Source organism: Glycine soja, chromosome 16, assembly GCF_004193775.1.
Source record: "Glycine soja cultivar W05 chromosome 16, ASM419377v2, whole genome shotgun sequence".
Classification (NCBI taxonomy): domain Eukaryota; kingdom Viridiplantae; phylum Streptophyta; class Magnoliopsida; order Fabales; family Fabaceae; genus Glycine; species Glycine soja.
Window position 1 is genome coordinate 29,951,626 of NC_041017.1, and position 19,754 is coordinate 29,971,379.

The 19,754-nt window shown below is 31.5% G+C and overlaps 2 protein-coding genes across 2 annotated transcripts; one reads left to right on the plus strand and one right to left on the minus strand.

The window, feature by feature from the left end:
- The first annotated feature begins 6,010 nt into the window (after positions 1–6,010).
- On the plus strand, positions 6,011–13,526 carry LOC114390556 (pyridine nucleotide-disulfide oxidoreductase domain-containing protein 2-like). Its single transcript, XM_028351319.1, has 15 exons — positions 6,011–6,479; positions 7,312–7,491; positions 7,625–7,682; positions 8,418–8,468; positions 8,706–8,788; positions 9,450–9,537; positions 9,984–10,025; positions 10,122–10,196; positions 10,282–10,350; positions 11,588–11,703; positions 11,867–11,979; positions 12,273–12,352; positions 12,541–12,661; positions 12,870–12,936; positions 13,058–13,526. The coding sequence occupies exons 1-15, from the start codon at positions 6,058–6,060 to the stop codon at positions 13,188–13,190; spliced, it is 1,698 nt and encodes a 565-aa protein (XP_028207120.1). The 5' UTR covers positions 6,011–6,057; the 3' UTR covers positions 13,191–13,526.
- Positions 13,527–13,601: 75 nt separating this feature from the next.
- Positions 13,602–18,538, minus strand: LOC114390557 (AP-3 complex subunit sigma-like). Its single transcript, XM_028351320.1, has 8 exons — positions 18,397–18,538; positions 18,123–18,202; positions 17,996–18,038; positions 17,855–17,916; positions 17,275–17,371; positions 15,252–15,322; positions 14,763–14,854; positions 13,602–13,939 (listed from the first exon to the last, which is right to left on the minus strand). The coding sequence occupies exons 2-8, from the start codon at positions 18,189–18,191 to the stop codon at positions 13,873–13,875; spliced, it is 501 nt and encodes a 166-aa protein (XP_028207121.1). The 5' UTR covers positions 18,192–18,202; positions 18,397–18,538; the 3' UTR covers positions 13,602–13,872.
- Between the last annotated feature and the right edge of the window lie 1,216 nt (positions 18,539–19,754).

Genomic DNA, 19,754 nt, shown 5'->3' on the forward strand with positions numbered 1-19,754 from the left:
AAGTATCAATGTCTAGTTTAAGTTTAATAGAGTAAGCAAATAATTTTTTTTATTTTTATCATTGACAAAATATTTAATTGAAGTAATAATTTTTTTTATTAGAATAAAATTTGAAGGTGAAGTTTAAGTGTAGTAATTTTTGGAATTAGATTTTTTATTTGAAAATTATTACGAGTAATTATTTGTAAGCCTCTTTCTTGATAATTTTTGTGCCTGGAAATTTTTTACGTGTGACCCTTCCATTTATAAGCCTTTGTTGATGCTATTTCAGCCTTAAAAATATTTATGTGATACTTCCAGATTTGGAAGTTAAGGAATTTTTCATAAATTATTTAATTAGAATAATAATTTTTTTAGAATGAAGTATCAATGTCTAGTTTAAGTTTAATAGAGCAAGCAAATAATTTTTTTTATTTTTATCATTGACAAAATATTTAATTAAAGTAATAATTTTTTTTGTTAGAATAAAATTTGAAGGTGAAGTTTAAGTGTAGTAATTTTTGGAATTAGATTTTTTATTTTAAAATTATTACGAGTAATTATTTGTCAGCCTCCTTATTGATGGTTTTTGTGCCTTAGAAAGTTTACCTGTGACCCTTCCTGTTATAAGTTTTTGTTGATGTTATTTTTTACTTAAAAATATTTAGAGGTGACTCTTCCAGTTTTTGAAGTTAAGGAATTTTTCATGAATTATTTAATTGGAGTAATAATTTTTTTGTTAGAATGAAATATCAATGTCTAGTTTAAGTTTAATAGAGTAAGCAAATAGATTTTTTATTTATTTTTATCATTCACAAAATATTTAATTGAAGTAATAATTGTTTTTGTTAGAATAAAATTTTAAGGCGAAGTTTAAGCGTATTAATTTTTGTAATTATAATTTTTATTTTGAAGTTATTTTAATTATGTTTAATTATTTATAAGTCTTTGTTGATGATTTTTCTGCCTTAAAAATATTTACCTCATTCCCTTCTAATTTTTTAAGTTAAGGAATTATCCAAAAATTATTTAATTAGAGTAATAATTTTTCTGTTAGAATGAAATTTTAATCTCTAGTTTAAGTTTAAGTTAATAGATGAAGCAAGCAAATACATTTATTTATTTTTGAAACTACTGTTGTTATGATTAATTATTTTTAATTTTCTTGATGTAGGTATATCATGAATTCAATTATTACAGTGTTGTATTTCAACGGAAGAGTATATGAAGAGAATGATGGTGTAATATTTGAAGGTAGTAAAAAAACGATTTAGATTAAACGTGGAATTAGTTTCAATGTTTTGAAAAAAAATGGAGATAAGGTAAAGTTAGAAAATAATGAAATTATTTATACTATAAGTTGTAGATTTTTAGTTTCGGGAAAATATGTTGCGTTGCAAATTTTTGATGACGAAGATGTTGAAACTATGATCGAAAGTTTTCAACAACAACAACAAATGTTAGTTCTAAAATTGTACATAGAAAAGGATGTTGCTAGTGGTTCTATGTTTCATTCTGCAAACTCTGTTTCGTCATGTGGACATAATCTATCTCATAATGAATTAGAACCGCCAAGAAATATAAACAATTTACATGATGATGAAGATGATGATGATCTTACGTCTAATTCATACGTTGAAGAGTTTTTGGATAAAGATGATAGTGTTGATGGAATATCTGATATAGACGATGAAGTCACCGACATCATTGAACCGTTACAATTGTTCACCCAACAGAAGGTATATTTTATTAAATAAAAAAATAGTTGAATACATTTATTTTGTTATGAGAACTGTATTTAATGGTAAATAAATAGGATTAGTTTATTGACCTGATTTTTTTTAACTATTAAGTGTACAAGGAATTGAAAATCCATTTTGGAATGATGCTTTGCATTATAACAATATCAATTGGAGTCATCCGGACAAGGAGGACATTTGCGGTTTGGAGATGCCATCGACTTTTAATGTTGGACAAGAATTATATGTTAGCATGGATTTTGACAGTAAATATGCGGTAAAAAAATGCACTGAAACAATATGTTATGAAGGTGCATCAAAGTTTTAAAGTTGCTGAAACAAAATTGCACAAATATATCGTTTCATAATATCTAACTTGCGACGAAAAATTCTCAAATCATCATTGTCGATATGTTGATTTTCACGTCGCAGCTACCTAAAAAGATTAAAATTTAATATACATTACATTATTAATTCTTTTGAAATGAAATATAATTTCCAAAACGACTAACATGTACCCGAGTGGCTTATTTTCTACTAGGGGAGGAGTCCTCTTTGGAACCAAAGTTATATATTGTTCTCATGCCCACATTTGTATTAAGATGCACATACCTCCGATTGATTTAGTTTTATAATCGGTGACACTGCACATCTCTATGTATAAATAAGCAAGTAAGCAAGTACGACAGGTCTCCATGCATACGTGCTAAGTCATGTAAAAATTGAAGGTACCTTAGGGAAACTTTGTTACTACTTTTGTCAACGAATAAGACACCTCCAATGAATCTTAGTATCCATGCACGGATAAACCTTTCTACTTGTTCTTGGTTACCTTCATGGTTATTTATTTGTGCAAAATGGTGAGTCAACCAACTTAATTTAACCACACTACCTTTAAGTTCACCTTCTTGTGGTCTGATTCCTAACAATTTCTCACATAAATAAGCCCAATTAAGATTTGTTGGACTAATTAATGGTGATCCATCCACATGGAGACCTAATAAAACAGAGACATATTGAAGAGTAATAGTACACTCTTCGCATCTGATGTTCACATATGTGTTTCTGGCCTCCATCTTTCTATCAAGGCACTAATTAATGAGACATTTATTTTTAAGTATTCCATCTTCATAATCCAGTAAAAACCAGATTGCTGAAGGAAAAAAATAATTTCCTCTGGTATTTCTTCTTGACCTTGATACGTGGGGACAGCTCGTTTAATGTGTAGTTTTATGTCTTCTTTCCCATTCCAAATATGTTCTGAAACATGTTTACCTTACATCCATAAAACGTCACCATCAATTAGACCAAACTTAATTTTTATATTTGATGAACATGATGACGAAGATGTCATTGATACTGCAAAATAAAATATAATACAATAAGTTACCAACAAACTTTATACATTATTTCTACAAAATATAAAAAAAACTAGGTACATTTATAAAAACTTAATTAAATATATATAAATAAATTTTTAATAAATAACACAATATATACATTTGAATTTATATATTTCAATAACAAAATATATTATACAAATAATTAATTTTAAATATATTCTGCAGATAAATTAAAATACATCTGAAGACAAATTTAAATAAATAACAAAATATATTTATTTGAATAAAAAAATATATTATACAAATAAAAAAATATATTATACAAATAATAAAATTTAAATATATTCTACAAATAATTTCAAATACATACACACGGACAAATTTAAATAATTAACATAATATATTCTACAATTAACAAAAATTAAATTAAATAAAATATATTATAACAAATAAATTAAAATACAAACAAAAATTTAAACAATATATATACTAAAATAATAATGTACCATATATTTAATAACGTAAAATACCTAAAACAAATAATATTAACCTATAAACTAAAACTAACGTACCATATATATATATATATATATATATATATATATATATATATATATATATATATATAACATAAATAATAACATTCAAACTAAAAATAACTAAACCAAATAATATTAACTTACCAACTAATATCAAATAAAGTGTACTATATATATATAACAGAAAACTATAAAACCTAAAACAAAAAATAACATATAAACTTACAAAAGCTAAATCAAATAATATTAACATGTGCCTAACTAACTTACCATATATATATATATATATATATATATATATAACACATATAATATCTCACAATATATACAACAACCAAATAATATTTTCATACTAATTAACCTAAGCTTAGAATACCTATTAATACAAATAATCTTTTTATAATATTAAGAACATAATACATAAAAATTATTTAATTCAAAAAATACGTACTAGGAAAGGAAATGAATGAGTATATTATAGAGGAGAGAAACGCAACACAGCACACGCACACGGGATAAAAGAAGCTGAAAATATTATAGAGGTACCTGGGGAGGAGAGGATAAGAGTATATCGTTCTAATGGAGGATTTTTTTTTTATAGAAGAAGCCAGGTTCAACAATCACATTCTTGCCATTAGCAATGGCGATACATGGTTAGAAAAAGCTGCCTCCTCTTGCATCTTCAGTCTGCCTCTTCACCTTGCAACCCTAGCCTCTACAGCCTACAACCCTAGCTCCCACAGCCTAGTGTACATGTCTCGCCAATGGGAGGGGCGAGACTGTCTCCACGTCAGCATATGTCTCGCCATTGGTAATGGCGGCTTACCTGTCTCGCCATTACAAGCTGCAACACCCTTTGTAGAAATAGATTCTCTTTGCAAATTGTTTAAAAAGGGATCTTGATTGGTAGATAGTTACTAAATGAAACTTTCTGATGTAAATTTGCCTCTATCCTATCATTGAGATAAAAAAAATATCAAACCCGTCAGTAAACACGATATCAATTAGAGGGAGTAAAAGAGGCTAAAAAATTCAAGAAGCAATTTATTGAGATAAACATTATACGATACTCTCCCTCTCCCTCCCAACTGAAATATAAGTAATGAAAAATTAGTGCGTGATAAACTAATAGTAAATTTTAATTTATTCTCTTTTTATTTAATGATAGTATTTTTAAAATACTTTTCATTTAATTAAAATTTTATTTCCAACAAACTTTTCCTTTTTTGTCTTATACAATTAATGTAAATGATATATTAATAGAAAATGAAATAACTTTTTTTATTAAGATTATCAACATTAAATATTGTTAACTAATTTTCTTGATGAGATTAAGTTAGTATTTTTCTTGCTTATATTTCAGTCCAAAAAAAGTATTGTTTATATTGCATTCACCGAGCAAAAGAATCTGAAATACTCAAGAAGAGTAATCTGAATATGAAAAAGATGGATAAAAATAACAATGAGTTGAATTAAAAATAAACCTAAAAATAAAAAAATACTTTTAGTAACTGTATAGAATTTACTTAGTGGGAATTACACTTACATCACTTAGTTTTTTTTGTTAATTATATATTTTATCACCTAATTATGATTGTTTTAAAAATTTATCACTCAAGTTTTTTTTCATAGAGTTTACCATGAAAAATTTCCGTGCATTTTATCATTATGTCTTTCAGTTTCTGTAAATTTTACCAACATGTTAATAACAAAACTACTTGTTTTACAAAAATTAATAACAAAATGATCTCATTTTATTTTTTCTTTAACTTGTTTTGTGATAAGTCAAAAAAATATATATGAAGAAATTGAAATCTTAAATGATAAAATTCATAGAAAAACTTAAGTGATAATAAAAATGAGATGATAAAATGTATAATTAAATCTTTTTAATTATACACAATATTGTAATTTTTTATTCCTAACCTAACACCTTAATGTTTAAAAACATTATCCTACAGTTCCTATACATTGCACTGTCTTGTTTAATATTATGAAAAACATTTCATTGATATCCATATTATATAAAAGAGATTGTTCCTGTAGGAAAAAAAATTGTTGTAAAGACTTAACAAAAAAAGAGTATTATGTGATATTAAAAAAAATTCTCGAAGAGAGGATTAATGTAATTTGCTCAGTAGTGTCAAACATTACTCTATAAGCAAAGCTGTCCAAACCTAGCACTGAACAATAACATTAGGATAAATAAGCATTTATGTAAAACATTAATAAATTGGTATTTGAAATATGAAAATTAAAATTTTATTTTTTGAAAATAAAAAAATATGATAAATTTATTAATCCGATAACTTTTATCTTTTATCATTAATAAAAACACATTCAAAAAATAAATTTATCAGTCTTTGACACATATAATATCGAAAATGACTTATTTACTCATAATATTAAAGCCATTGCACCATCTTATTAACACCACAAACTCCACTAACTGACAAAATGTGGCGAAGGAGCTTCAGCAGCAGCACCGCCGCCACCACCGCGACTCTGAAGGGCAAGAAATGGGACGCGCTGATAATCGGTGGCGGCCACAACGGCCTGACGGCGGCGGCATATCTCGCCCGGGGAGGCCTCTCGGTGGCGGTGCTTGAGCGGCGCCACGTGATCGGCGGCGCCGCCGTGACGGAGGAGCTGGTTCCAGGGTTCAAGTTTTCGCGGTGCAGTTACCTTCAGAGCCTGCTGAGACCGTCCGTTATAAAGGAGCTGGAGTTGGGGAAGCACGGTTTGAAGCTTCTGAAGCGCAATCCGTCGTCGTTTACGCCCTGCCTCGACGGACGCTACCTTCTCTTAGGGCCCGACAAGGACCTCAACCACTCTGAGATCTCCAAATTCTCACTCGCAGATGCTCAGGCTTATCCAAGGTCTTAATGTTTTCTTGCCATATTGTGTGCCAATCAAATGTGTCTTTGGATTCGAGTTCCATGATAAAATGAAAGATAAAATATGATTTTAGTGCATGTACTTTCGGTGTAAAAATTGATATTACTTGAACTTCGATCAATTTGGTCGCTCAACTTTTGAAAAACAGTGATTTTCGTCCATCATCACAACAGTTTTCACCACGAGGAGACACGGACACAACTGTATTTTTAAAGTTCAGGACCAAATTGATCAAAGTTGAAGTTCCGTAAAAAGTTTCACGAAAAATACAGGAACTGAAAAAGTTGCATGCATTTTTTTAAGGTATTTTTGTTATTGTTCTTTAATCAAAATTGAAGTTTGACTTTGGCAGTCCGTGTACTGCCAAAGATCAATTAGAATTAAAGTTTGACTTTGGTAATCTGCATTAACATAGGTTTTCGAGGTGAAATTTCAATTCTGAATTTAAAATAACACCATAAACACGGAAGAAACTACATCTAAATTTTGTTTTGAAGAGTTAGAGTTTGATATAGAGTAGAATAATGCTGTAGAGTAGAAATCACGATTTAAATGGTCCAAAAGCTTTGAATAGATCATTAGAAAAGTTTAAAATGTTATATGTTTAGTAAAAAGTAAATTTACTTGATGCAATTTGCTCAAATATGTGTTGGTCTTTGTTGAATTTGTTCGTTGACCTCTTCAAGGATGTGTATTTGACCACTTTATGTTCAACTTGCATTGACTGTATGTTTGCGATTTGACAAGATTATTGTCTGTCTTTTCACCTGTCTTTTCATTTCATTTTCTTCATACTTTGTTTTTATCTTTCAGATATGAGAGTCAGCTTGAGAGCTTCTGTAAGTTCATGGATCTAGTGCTGGATTCGCCCCCACCTGAATCTGTGCACCATAAATCGTCTATTAATGAAAAACTGAAGAATAAAATACAGAATTCAGTATTTTGGGCAAGTTGTCTGCGGCAGGTGTCTTCCTTGGGGCAAAAGGATATGGTGTAAGTGTGTTTGTTTATCCAATAAGGATTTGTTTTTAGAGCAATGAATTGGCTTTGCCTCAAATGGCAAAGCAGTAAAGAGTGCAAGATAGCGACTAATTTGAAATTGTGAAACTGTTTATTTATTTGGCAGGAACTTTATGGACCTTCTGTTGTCCCCAGCTTCTAAGGTTTTGAACAACTGGTTTGAGGTAATCTTATGGTTTTAAATTTTAATTGCTTTTCATTTAGATCTTCAACCTCAAAGTTCAAACTCTCTGACTTTATCTCTTAAAATTGAACATATCTTCTTAATTCTCTGATGTTGTAGCTTTTGTTTATGTTCATATCTCATGTCTCAGAAGTTTTCTGAATTTCCTTTTATTATTTATTTTTGATATAACACCTTTTGAAAGGCTAGTTCAAGTGTTCAACTAGACACTGGCTGCATGTGTGGTCAAGGAATTAAGATTGCATATTTTCTTGTAACAGAATTTTTTTTTTTTTTTTTTGCATATAATCCTTCTTTCCATTCATGATATATTCTATCCATAGCATTTTTTTTCTCAATATACTATGATGATATCTATTTAATTGTTTCACTGTGTTAAGATCCCATGTCAGCTCAATATATGAGCAAAGTACCCCTTATAATGACTTGGGAAATCCTTTGTCCTATAGTATGGTATTAGAGTCTATCTTAGTTCTAATGTTTGGCCACTTGTAAATGTCCAATCTGGCAAACTGCATGCTCTAGATGTCTAGTCTTGAGTGTGGAGGGGGTTGACTTCGGCAACCTCTCTACATGAGATAGTTTTTAAGGTTGAGTTAGGCCCAATTCGCTCTCAATTCTAATACATTGTTTAATAAATCTTGTAACAAGTTTTTAATTTCTACATATTCTTTCTCTTAATGTGGTAATATTTTGTCTGACATTATTTCTGCAGACAGATGTTCTGAAGGCAACCCTTGCAACTGATGCTGTGATAGGCAGTACAGTAAGACAGTTATCGATACTCTAAAAAATTGCACCATTATATTGTAACCCAAAAAAATGCACCATAATAGAAATATTTTCAAGATAAAGATATACATGAATTTCTTAATCCTTCTTTAAGGGACACAGACTAACAATTACAGTAAAACTATTTTACTCAGTTTTCTCTGATAAAAAATGGCATAGTCAATGTTTCGTCTTTCACTGCCTATATAGTATTTCTATATCTGTAATGCAGGCCAGTGTCCACACCCCAGGAAGTGGCTATGTGCTGCTACATCATGTGATGGGCGAAACTGATGGGGAACGAGGAATTTGGTCGTATGTATTTCTCTTGCTAGCTTGATATCTTTTTAGTGCATAATCAGAATGAAATTCTTTTTGTCAAAAATATTTTTCATATGCTAGAGTGATTTAAAATTAAGTTTACTTGTACTGTTTGGTCTTTGGTGCATATTACCTGAAGATTGATTCTGGAAAAGGAATCACTGATGTATGGCATTTAGTCACCATACAATCACACTATAGTATTCCGTTTATGAGTCAAATCATGAGTTTGACAACCATAACTAAACAAAAGGGCACTGTATATTTTCTTGACAATTTTATTCTAGAAAGGCATTGTGCGTCTGTTTCTTAAAAGCGTTTGCACTGTATTTGAGAACTGTTATTTTATATTGCAAATATTTTAATAGGTGTCCTTGACTCACTCTCATAATTAGTTGTTGAAATTATAGACTTAGGTTTAGAAGGAAAAGGAGTTGATAGAGACAATATACTATGAAATTCTTGAGTAGACAAAATTGAAAAAAGAAAGATGTCACTGTCAATTTTATCTCAATAATATTCTGAAGATATATTCCTGAATAATTACTTCTTAATTATATAGTTGAGGTATAAACTATTAATTTGCTACCCTTTATCTAGAATTTTGTACTGTTCATAAAAAGAGTGTGAACAGCATGCTATTTATTCCATGTAGATATGTTGAAGGTGGAATGGGCTCAATATCCAAGGCTATTGGTAATGCTGCTATTGAAGCTGGAGCTCATGTTGTAACCAACGCTGAGGTATGCTATCAGGAATCTCTATTAAGTTTCAAATATACTTCCTCCACTGTCAGCAGTGCATCAAATTTCACATTCTAAGCAGATTCTGATAGGCTTGTGTCCTCCTTTTTTGCGATCAAAATCTTTCAAATGAAGGCATGCTTGGAATTCAAATAGTTTTTACTTCCTAAGGCATGATTGCTGGTGTGCACTGGTTTTAATCATGTAGTTTTTTTTCCCAATCTACCTGCTGATTGTTGAAAGGACCTTCTTCACTGAAGTTTCATTTGATCCAAATGAAAAGATCAACTTGTGATATCATATAAAAAATAATTTGTTTCATTGAGAAAAAAGGGATAGGGGAATAAATGTTTATTTTCTAACCTCCACATCCCTCTCTCCCTTTCTTTTCTTTTTATTCCTTCTGGGCCCTATCTAACCAGATGTGATATTCTGTATTCTTATAGGTGTCTCGGTTATTGATTGAAAACACTAGCACTGTCTGTGGGGTTAGTGTTGTTCGTGACTTGTGAATTTTCTCAATCGAGTGGATTTTTAAAGGTGGATCTTGGCAATTAAATTTTGTAGATATGACTAACATATAGGTGACTTTGGCTGATGGTACTGAAGTGCATTCTTCAATTGTTTTGTCTAATGCAACTCCATACAAAACTTTCATGGTACATTCTCAAACTAGCTGCAAATTCTAAGTTCTTCGGCACCTACACTTGCCATTAATTTATAGCATCTGCTAATATGAACCAGGAATTAGTGCCCAACGATATCCTCCCTGATGATTTTGTTCGTGCCATTAAGCACTCTGACTACAGTTCTGTAAGTTAACTATTTTCTCAGTTTATGTTTATTTTTTAGGCTAAAATATGTTTGTAATTCCTAATAAATATCCGAATTTTGTGTTTGTTTCTTAATAAATTTTTTCATTTGTTATTAGTCTTTTTCAAAGGGATAATAATAAATGAAAAAAATTATCAGGGAGCAAATACTATTTCGCTAATTTATCAGGGACTAAAAAAAAGGTCAAAGAGCAAAAAACAAAATTATTATTTTATCATGGAGCAAAAACGAAGAAAAAATTTATTAGGGAGTAAACACAAAATTCGGATATCTATTAGGGATCACGGACATATTTTAGCCTATTTTTTAATACCTTCAATCTCTACTGTGTTACTGAACTAGAATGATAGGTAAGATTGAAATCTTATGTAGACAGTGTGCTTTATATTTGATTGCTAATGAAGAATGCCTGGAATTAGTGAATGGGAAAATCACATTTCCTGGAGAAACTTCAAATATTAATCAGATAACAAACTGGGGGGTAATTATGACCAAAAACTAAAGAAAACAAATCTGGGATCGTTATAAACATGAACCTGTGAGAAAAATTTCTCCCACTTTCGTTAAATATGATTACGTTCTACGGGGACAGATCCAGAAATTTTATAAAGGGGGGCTGAAAAAAAAATTCTTCCTTTATAATTGTTTAAATGACTAACTTTTAATAAATAATAATTTTAAAAAAATTATTATTTTTACACAAAATTGAAACTAATTTTTATATTAAATGATGATAAACTTAATTGTTATCATAATAATAACAAACACACAACTAATTTTATACAATTTTACACTAGTTATCATTTTAATCATTGTAATAAAACAACAAATACAACTAATTTTACACAATTTTTTACTAATTAACATTAACCATTATTACAATAACAACATACAAAATTAATTTTATATAACTTTATACAAACAACTTAAAAATATGTATGTATATACATGGAAAGTTGCAGGGGGGGGGGGGGGGGGCATCGAGCCAGCTCGCCCCCCTCTAGTCCATCCCTGATGTTCTGTGCTAGCCATTGACATTTGATAGATTGCAATGGTTAAGTAAACCTGGCAAGGACGGATTTTGATTTGGTGTTATAGGGTTTTCTTTTCTAGATCCAGAAATTTTTGGAACTCTGGATAGAATTTGTGGAAGTCTTCTCAGTAAATTTCTTCATTAATTGCCATTCTTTTATTTGGTAAATATCTACTGAAACAGGCTACTACAAAACTAAATGTAGCAGTTGATAAATTGCCCGAATTTCGCTGTTGCAAGTTAGATCACCCACATGCTGGCCCACAGCATGTCGGCACAATTCATATAGGTTCAGAAAGGTATGTTAAAATTGAATCTTATTTCATCTATTGTGGATTCATGTCATGCTGTCTAATCAATATCTACATTTGCTTTAACATTATTCGATTCAATATGGACTGTTGCAACTTATTTATTCTCAGAACATGACAGTTTTCTTTTCCCCTGTTAATTTCTATTTAGCATGGAGGAGATTCACTCTGCATGTCAAGATGCAGTAAATGGAGTACCATCGAGAAGACCGGTTATTGAGATGACAATTCCCTCTGTACTGGACAAAACTATTTCTCCACCTGGTACTTGAAACTGTGCGTTTAAGAATGTTGTGATATGTTCAGTTTACTGGAGGAGGTTTTATTACTTTGTTTCCAATGCTTTTGCCATATTTAATATGATGATTTCTTGGCATTGTTGAAGTGACTTTGTTTTTCCTTTAGCTTTCCATTGAATTTCTTTGACTATTGGACCAGAATTGGAGCATTGGCTTCTGTTTCAGCACTCATCTCGTTAATTTATCCGTATCTGATGACTTCATAATCTTTGATATATGTGGATGACATCTAGTTTATGAAATGCGATTTCTTCACAGGTAAGCATGTGATCAACCTGTTTGTGCAGTATACACCCTACAAACCATTGGATGGTGATTGGCAAGATCATGACTACAGAGTTAGTTTGTTTTGGTTGTTCTAGTTGCATTTTTTCTTATGTTCTGTTAGCATTTCAGTGCTTAGAGTTTTTGTTCTACCATAGTCACGCGCTTGTGTGTGCAGGCACCCACTTAATGCTAAAATTACTTGTTGAATATTCATTATGTTGAAGGTGCTTCATTATATCTTATCTATCCTCCTATTCAGGAATCGTTTGCACAAAAATGCTTCAAGTTGATTGATGAATATGCCCCTGGCTTCAGCACATCAATCATTGGTTACGATATGCTGACTCCACCGGACCTTGAAAGGGAAATCGGTTTGACAGGTAACTTTGCCACATTCACCCAAACAAAAACACAAACTTTCAAAAACAAGTGCCAGGAAAATAGCATTTCCTAAGACACAAAATAGATACCTAAGAAACTGAGAAAGCATGAATGAAACTATGCTTCCCAATTCCAATCCCTCGATGTTCTACTAGAAAGCACTTGTACATTGTGACCATTAACATTTTGAAGTGTTCTTTGGGGCAGGAGGGAATATATTCCATGGAGCTATGGGGTTGGATTCCCTTTTCCTCATGCGACCTGCAAAGGGATGGTAAGCTAACTTGAGCTGGCTTGGAATATAATCTTGTTTTAGTTTGACATATAACTGATCATAACCATGCTGTTCCTTCTACTGATAATTACATGAATGTTTTCATTGATTTGGGACTTAGGTCAAACTACAAGACTCCGCTTCGAGGGTTATACTTATGCGGAAGTGGGGCACATCCTGGTGGTGGTGTTATGGGAGCACCTGGGCGTAATGCTGCTCGTTTAGTTCTTCAAGAAGTTGGAGAAAGAACTTAAAGTGGTGATACTGAGTTATGATTCTCACCCAAATGGTTACTGCCTGCAAACTGGCTCGGAAAGATGGCTATGGCTCTTTCATTGGAATTATATGCAGTAACTATTGCAAAATTTGCAACGCGTCAGATAGAAGAATCATCGTGACAATGATTTATCAATTTGGATGAGCTGCATAACAAAGATGCAGAAACCTGTAATGTGGATTTCCGAACACTACAACTTGTAATCCTTTTTGATAATTTGACTGCTGTTCAATGCATTGATTCCAGTAATTACTGTTTGACACAGGACATCCATGGTTGATCATGAATATGAATTATAATGTGTAGGAAAGTATTTATACGCGGTCAACATTTCAAGTAAATTGAATCAATAGATTAACTGAAATTGGGATCAGCTAGGAACAATGAGTGCTAAGTAAAATTGTACACAACATTTTTTATTTATCAACAAGGGTAAGAATCGATCACAAATACAAACTCACCATTAGATCACCAGTAGCAACCATGGTTAACTCAAAACTGTAATTCAGGGTGTCAGTCGTCGTTTCAATTAGGAGCACTCGCATTAGGGTTTTGGACAACTACATCCTATGGACTTCCCTGAACATAGATACTCCTTCAACTTTTGACCCTCTTGTATGTCTAGATGCAGATCCTTCCGGAAGTCAATTGAAATTATATTATCGTGACCTCCAACCAGAAACAGATTTTGGAACAAGGTTGATTGCATTGGATGCTGATTCAAGCCTGCTTTCACGTATAAACCACGTTCAGAAATATACGGGTATGCACACACAAAAATACATATAATAACTGTTTCTCACAAATGTTACATTAAAATGGACATTATGTAAAAAAATAATAATTTTAATTCATCATCATTTCATGTTTAAAATACAAATAAGCTTTTTATAAATAAGGTTAATTAATTATTAGGTTTCTAAACTATTTGAGTTTTTAGTTAGGTTCCTAAACTAAAATTTTGTAATTGGGTCTTTGATCTTGTAATTTTTTTTAATTGAGTCTCTTAAGATTTTTAAAATTGTCACATTGTCATTTTCTGATGGTACTATGCCGCTATAAACTAATTTTAGATTTTTAGGGATTCAATTACAACAATTTTACAAGAACAAGGACCCAGTGACATTTTAGTTTAGAGACAAAATCATTCATTGGCATAGCCTAAGGTTACTACCACACTCATTTTATATCTTCTAAACCTAGCCTAAGGTTACCACCACATTGGCGTAACAATTGGTATTTAGTGTTCATCAATTAAAAAAATATTTTTTTCCTTTAGATTCTGAAGTAGTCCTACTAATTGGTATCTGAGCTCCAATCTTGGAACAATGGATATCAAATCTTGAAGATGATTCCAGGGAAATCCTTTACTTTGCATCTTATAATCCGAGCCGAAGGCTGCTGCCATATTGGCAAAACAATTGGCATTTATGATTCATCAATAAAAGGTCATTCTTTCCTTTAGATACTGAACCAGTTCAATCACAATAATGGACTAAAATGTAAAAAAGAACGACCGTGTTAAAACCCAGATGGGAAAGAAGAGCACCTTGATATTTCTTCAATAGCCTTCATAACCTCGTTTGAACTTGTCTCCAACACCTGGCCTCCGAGAATGATCTCATCTAGTATGGTATGCATCTGCAGATGAACTAATTTTTTAGGATCACATTTATGAAAATTTAAGATGCAGATTTGCTTGGGTTCAAGTATTGACAGCTACTAAGCAAAAGAGTGAAATGGCTTCCCAAAATTGAAGGGCATTTGCAGAACAGCCCAAAATTAGAGAAAAAATAAACATATAAAGGAGTTGTCAATTTCAAGTAAAAAGAATAAAGCCAAATATTTTTTGTTGCTTCAGAATCTAACAAGTCAAACTCAGACTGCAGCAAACTCCAGCAAATTATATAGGCAGCAGAAAATGTTTCCCTAAATCATAATACAGTTTCTAATTCATTTCTTGCTACAGAGGCACATTATAATAGAGTTAATTTGAAATAAATATAAGATTCATAATCAGGGGCACAAAGCATACAACCTTACTATAGTTGAACACGATATCAAGCTCACATACATTTCTGAAGCATTTGTCCAATGTTTCAACAAACACTGAAGGCAGAAAGGAACAAAGTAAGCAAATCAATCCATAAAATTAACAACAATGTAAGAGGCTGCAATAAACAACTGTTAGCACATCTACACAAAAGCCATGCAGAATGTAATGAATAATACATAGTGATAATGCAAATAATTACTCCACCAGGATCCTTGGCACAATATGCAATAGAATTGAAATGGCTTAAGAAAATGACTAATTTCAAGGTTGAATAGACTGTTAACACTTTAACACTATTACCTCCAATACCAATTCTCTGAGGAAAAGAGTCCAGAATGTGAAAAAAGCAAAATGACCTCAAAAACATTTAGCTCAAATAGGAATTCAAATTAAGATTGCTTTAAAGAGTTGTTTGAACCAATTTGTAATTAGGTTGCATAGAATTTTCCTAGAACTTGGATTAAATTTATTTTCTTTCCCTTCAAAAATCTAGAATGTAAATGAATTTACAGAGGGATATTCTTTCACATGCTTATGGTGTAAAACAACAACTAAGTCATATCCCATAATGCAAGGTTGGCTACATACATGGATTGAAGGACATCATTAAAGGGAACCGGCATTAAATGTATTGTTATCTTTTAATCAGATAAACAATTACACCTGTCATACTATTTGTAAGTTTGATCAATGCTAAAAAATTCAGTTAATCAGATGGTGTAGAGTGTAGACAGTTCTCAACCTTGTAAACTTGAAGGTTATTAGATGGTGCATGGCAGATTTTCACTTCAAAAGTTATACATTATTCTGTGCATAGTATCATCGCATATTTGACTCAAGATAGGGGGTGTCAATCATAAAAAGGGCAACCTAGTGGTATAAACCTCATGCTATGAGTTGGTCCAATGAAGGGTCCAACCTCTGTGTGGGTCTATTTTAGGCACTAGGTAGTTTTACCTTGCATCTGCAAGAGGTTGATTCTATGACTTGAATCTATAACTGCCACAACTCATGGCGACAACTCCAGCTGTTGTGCCAAGGCCTCCTTCAAGGGGTGTTGATCATAATTATGTAATTTTGATATCATTCTGTAATTTTCACATGGAATAATTTTTAGGATTAACTTTTTATTATTACAGTTAGTTTTGGGATGATTACAGTAGGTTTGAAGTCCTAAAAGTACAGCCTACCTGTTAATAAAATTCTAGAAGAGTTTCTATCGTCATCTATGTTGTATAAGTATAACTTCTATTAAGTTTTCAAGTGTTAAATATGTTAAATGTTCATATGTTAAAGGATCTAAAACCTAGAACAACAATACTCTAATTCTAACTTCAATCGTCCTAGTCCTCAACCTATTATTGATATAAACTATAAAGAAGCTTCATTGGTTGTCTTTCCCTTCCCTGTATTGATGACATCCATAGAATGGAAATTAAGTCATTTGTAACTATTATTCATAGCAAGTTTGATACATTTTCCTTAAGTTAGTCAACCTAGAAGGAATATGTAGCTGTAAGGATGGTAAAAGGTCAGTATAGGCATGGTTCGATACCTTATAGTTTACCTACTTTGGGAGGAACTTGATGATGTGTATTACAATATCAAAATAAGTAATGAATGATAAAACCAGTACTGCAGCATTGAGTTATACCGCATATAACTAATGTTTAAAATATACCATTTTTATAGATCTTGAGTAAGCACAACAAATTTCTATCCACAGTTGTTCAAAAATCTGTCATTTCATGCTGTTTAAAATTCCCCATTCTTGGATACTATAAAAAATAAAAACATTTTTGCATCCAGTTTTCAGCTAAAAGTTCATAGGTTCTATGAGATACTCAAGACAAACTGACTGATACCCAAGCACACCAATAAGTTGCCATTACTGTGTAACATTATTGAATAAATCATTCAGTAGACTCATCCCTGAAAAGGACAGATCTTTGGGATTTTGATATTTAAACAATGCAGTAAATAGTTAGGTAATACCATAATCTACCTTGTATCAAGTCAAGCATAGCAAGCTCGTTTTCAGAACTATCAAATATGAACATGAAATATAAAGTTGCAAAGTGCTTGTAGACAAGGCGAGAGTCCTGCAGGAAAATACAAAAAATGAATTCACACTTCCTTTCCTCAGATAAGAAAATATGAGATAACAGTATTACTACAAACAAGCCAAAGAATTGCTCAAAAGAGCACACTACAACACAAGTTGGCTATCAAGTTAAGAACACTTTACACTAGCTTATTTGAAATACGAAATCAACAGAGTCTTCAGCACTAAAATTAAAGCATACTCACAATTATGATCACAGAAGTCCTTCTAACTTTAGTTTCAAAACAAGTTCATGGTAATTCAGTTCTGACACTTTCCACCGCCATATGCCAATACAAATTCACACTTACCACAATCTTTTTAAGTAGTATTCTGTTTCGACAAGAAGTGCAAAGAAAAAGATCCCTAATCTCATTTTCCTTTCGTATTTCAATGCCTAATTAATGATATTTAGGATAAACAAATCATGACTCCAACACATCAAAATCACAGGAAGTAGAAAAACGGAAGGACGAAATACCGGGCCAAAGAAGGACTCGGCATCCACAAAATTGCTGACATGTTCAGGTCTACAGCATAAGACTGCAAAAGACACAATGTTGACAAGAAAAGAAAGCAAAAATGCAAAAAGGAAAAACAAATCAATGAGAGTGAGATAAACCTGAAAACACATTGCGAATAGCTTCATGCTGCTTCTCCACAGACTGATCTACCACCACACCAAAAAAATAAACAGTGTGAAAATTGCGTCAATTGAACGATAAATGGAAATGTGAATCGCAAGGGACCTGAAATTGGTAGAATTTGGCGAGACGAGGCTTCCCCTCCGTGTTCAACACCAGCACTGCTTTTATCATCTTGCTTCTTTCTGGAACCAATTAAGCCAATAAATAAATGAATAATGGAATTTTTTTTATTATCATAATAACTCAAATTCAACTTCATAGTTCACAAGCTTGCATCAATGATTTATGAAATTGAAGCAATCGCAAGATAAATACGATAAACTACACGAAACGAGATTTGGAGAAAGAGAGCGATGCAGTGAAATAGAAAACGAACCTGAAATTGAATTGGCCGCACCAGTTCAGTCTTCGATCGCCGATGGGATGTACAGTGTTTTCCTCCGAGGACTAACTGCAAAGTGTGAAGAACGAAATTCTTCAAACGCACCGTTTGATCGAAGATGCCAGCGTATTAGAATTATTATACAGGTTAAGGTTATGCACCAAAAATATACAAAACATACCTATAAAAAATTCTGGTTTAGGAATTAGGAGATGAAAAAAAAATCAACATAGTCTTTATTATTAATTAAAATTTATTAAATACAGAAAAAAGATTTTTAAGTTTAACTTCTTAATTAATACTACTTCATTTCAAATTATACAAGTATTAATAAATGTAATTAATTTATTAGATTTTAAAGAAAATATTAGATAACTTGTTAATGTATGATTTATCTCTTTGATTAATGATTCGTTTACTCTTGTTATACACTACTCTCACTTAGTATTGATTAAGGGTAATATTGGAAAAAAGGATCTATTACAGTATTGATTTTGTAAAACGACATATTTTGTAATAATTTTTTCTATAAAACATCATATAATATGAAAATGGAAGGAGTAAGTTTTTATAATATTTAATAATTTTTAACTAATAATAAAGAATGTTAACAAGAACAATGCCAACATTTTTAAAAAAATGAGATAAAATGAGTTTAAATTTTATGTTTTTGTTTAAACTTGATTTTAATTTATATATTTTAAAATCAATTTTTTTGTCTTTATTTTTTTAATAATTTATGAATTTAATCTCTATTTGTAAAACTTCATAGTATATGACAATAATGCCCCTTTTTATTTTAGTTATTGGCATTGTGCTCTTTCAGAGTCAGTAGAATTTTTCTTGGTTTGACCATTGACTTCGTCATGTCAGTAATAAGTGTCTTTTTAGCTTTAGTTAATCATCCAACATATAGATGTCCAACTAATGACACCATTTCATGATTATGAATGTTACAAATCAATTTCACCATCCAGCCTTGTTCTCCATCCACTGGCTTGCCACGAAATTTGAAGGGACATTCACATTTCCTAGTCCTAGTGTCTCTTCTAACAAATTCTTTCTTCCTACACCTATACTCGCCACTCCTTTCACAGCCAATTAACACAAACGAAGTCCTTCCTCTACTACCTCTGTATGTGTCAAACCTTACAATCACTGCCACAAATCCATTTTCATAAGCAATGGATTGAGCCCACCGCAAAACATCACCTCGGCTGTCAAACACCTACAAACCAATCCAGCTAATTTCTGTTTCCTACAACATTCATTTTACTAAATCACTCATAATCATCAACATTATTACCTGAGAAGTATTAAACGCTTCTGAACAATCGACATGTGGTACATTC

Coding starts and splice junctions, on each gene's coding strand:
- LOC114390556 (XM_028351319.1), top strand. CDS start 6,058: ATGTGGCGAAGGAGCTTCAGCAGCAGCACCGCCGCCACCACCGCGACT. Junction 11,980..12,272: donor CAAAACTATTTCTCCACCTG/GTACTTGAAACT, acceptor ATTTCTTCACAG/GTAAGCATGTGATCAACCTG. Junction 12,662..12,869: donor AAGGGAAATCGGTTTGACAG/GTAACTTTGCCA, acceptor TCTTTGGGGCAG/GAGGGAATATATTCCATGGA.
- LOC114390557 (XM_028351320.1), bottom strand. CDS start 18,191: ATGATAAAAGCAGTGCTGGTGTTGAACACGGAGGGGAAGCCTCGTCTC. Junction 17,917..17,995: donor TATTCGCAATGTGTTTTCAG/GTTTATCTCACT, acceptor TGTCTTTTGCAG/TCTTATGCTGTAGACCTGAA. Junction 14,855..15,251: donor TCGTGTTCAACTATAGTAAG/GTTGTATGCTTT, acceptor GTTCATCTGCAG/ATGCATACCATACTAGATGA.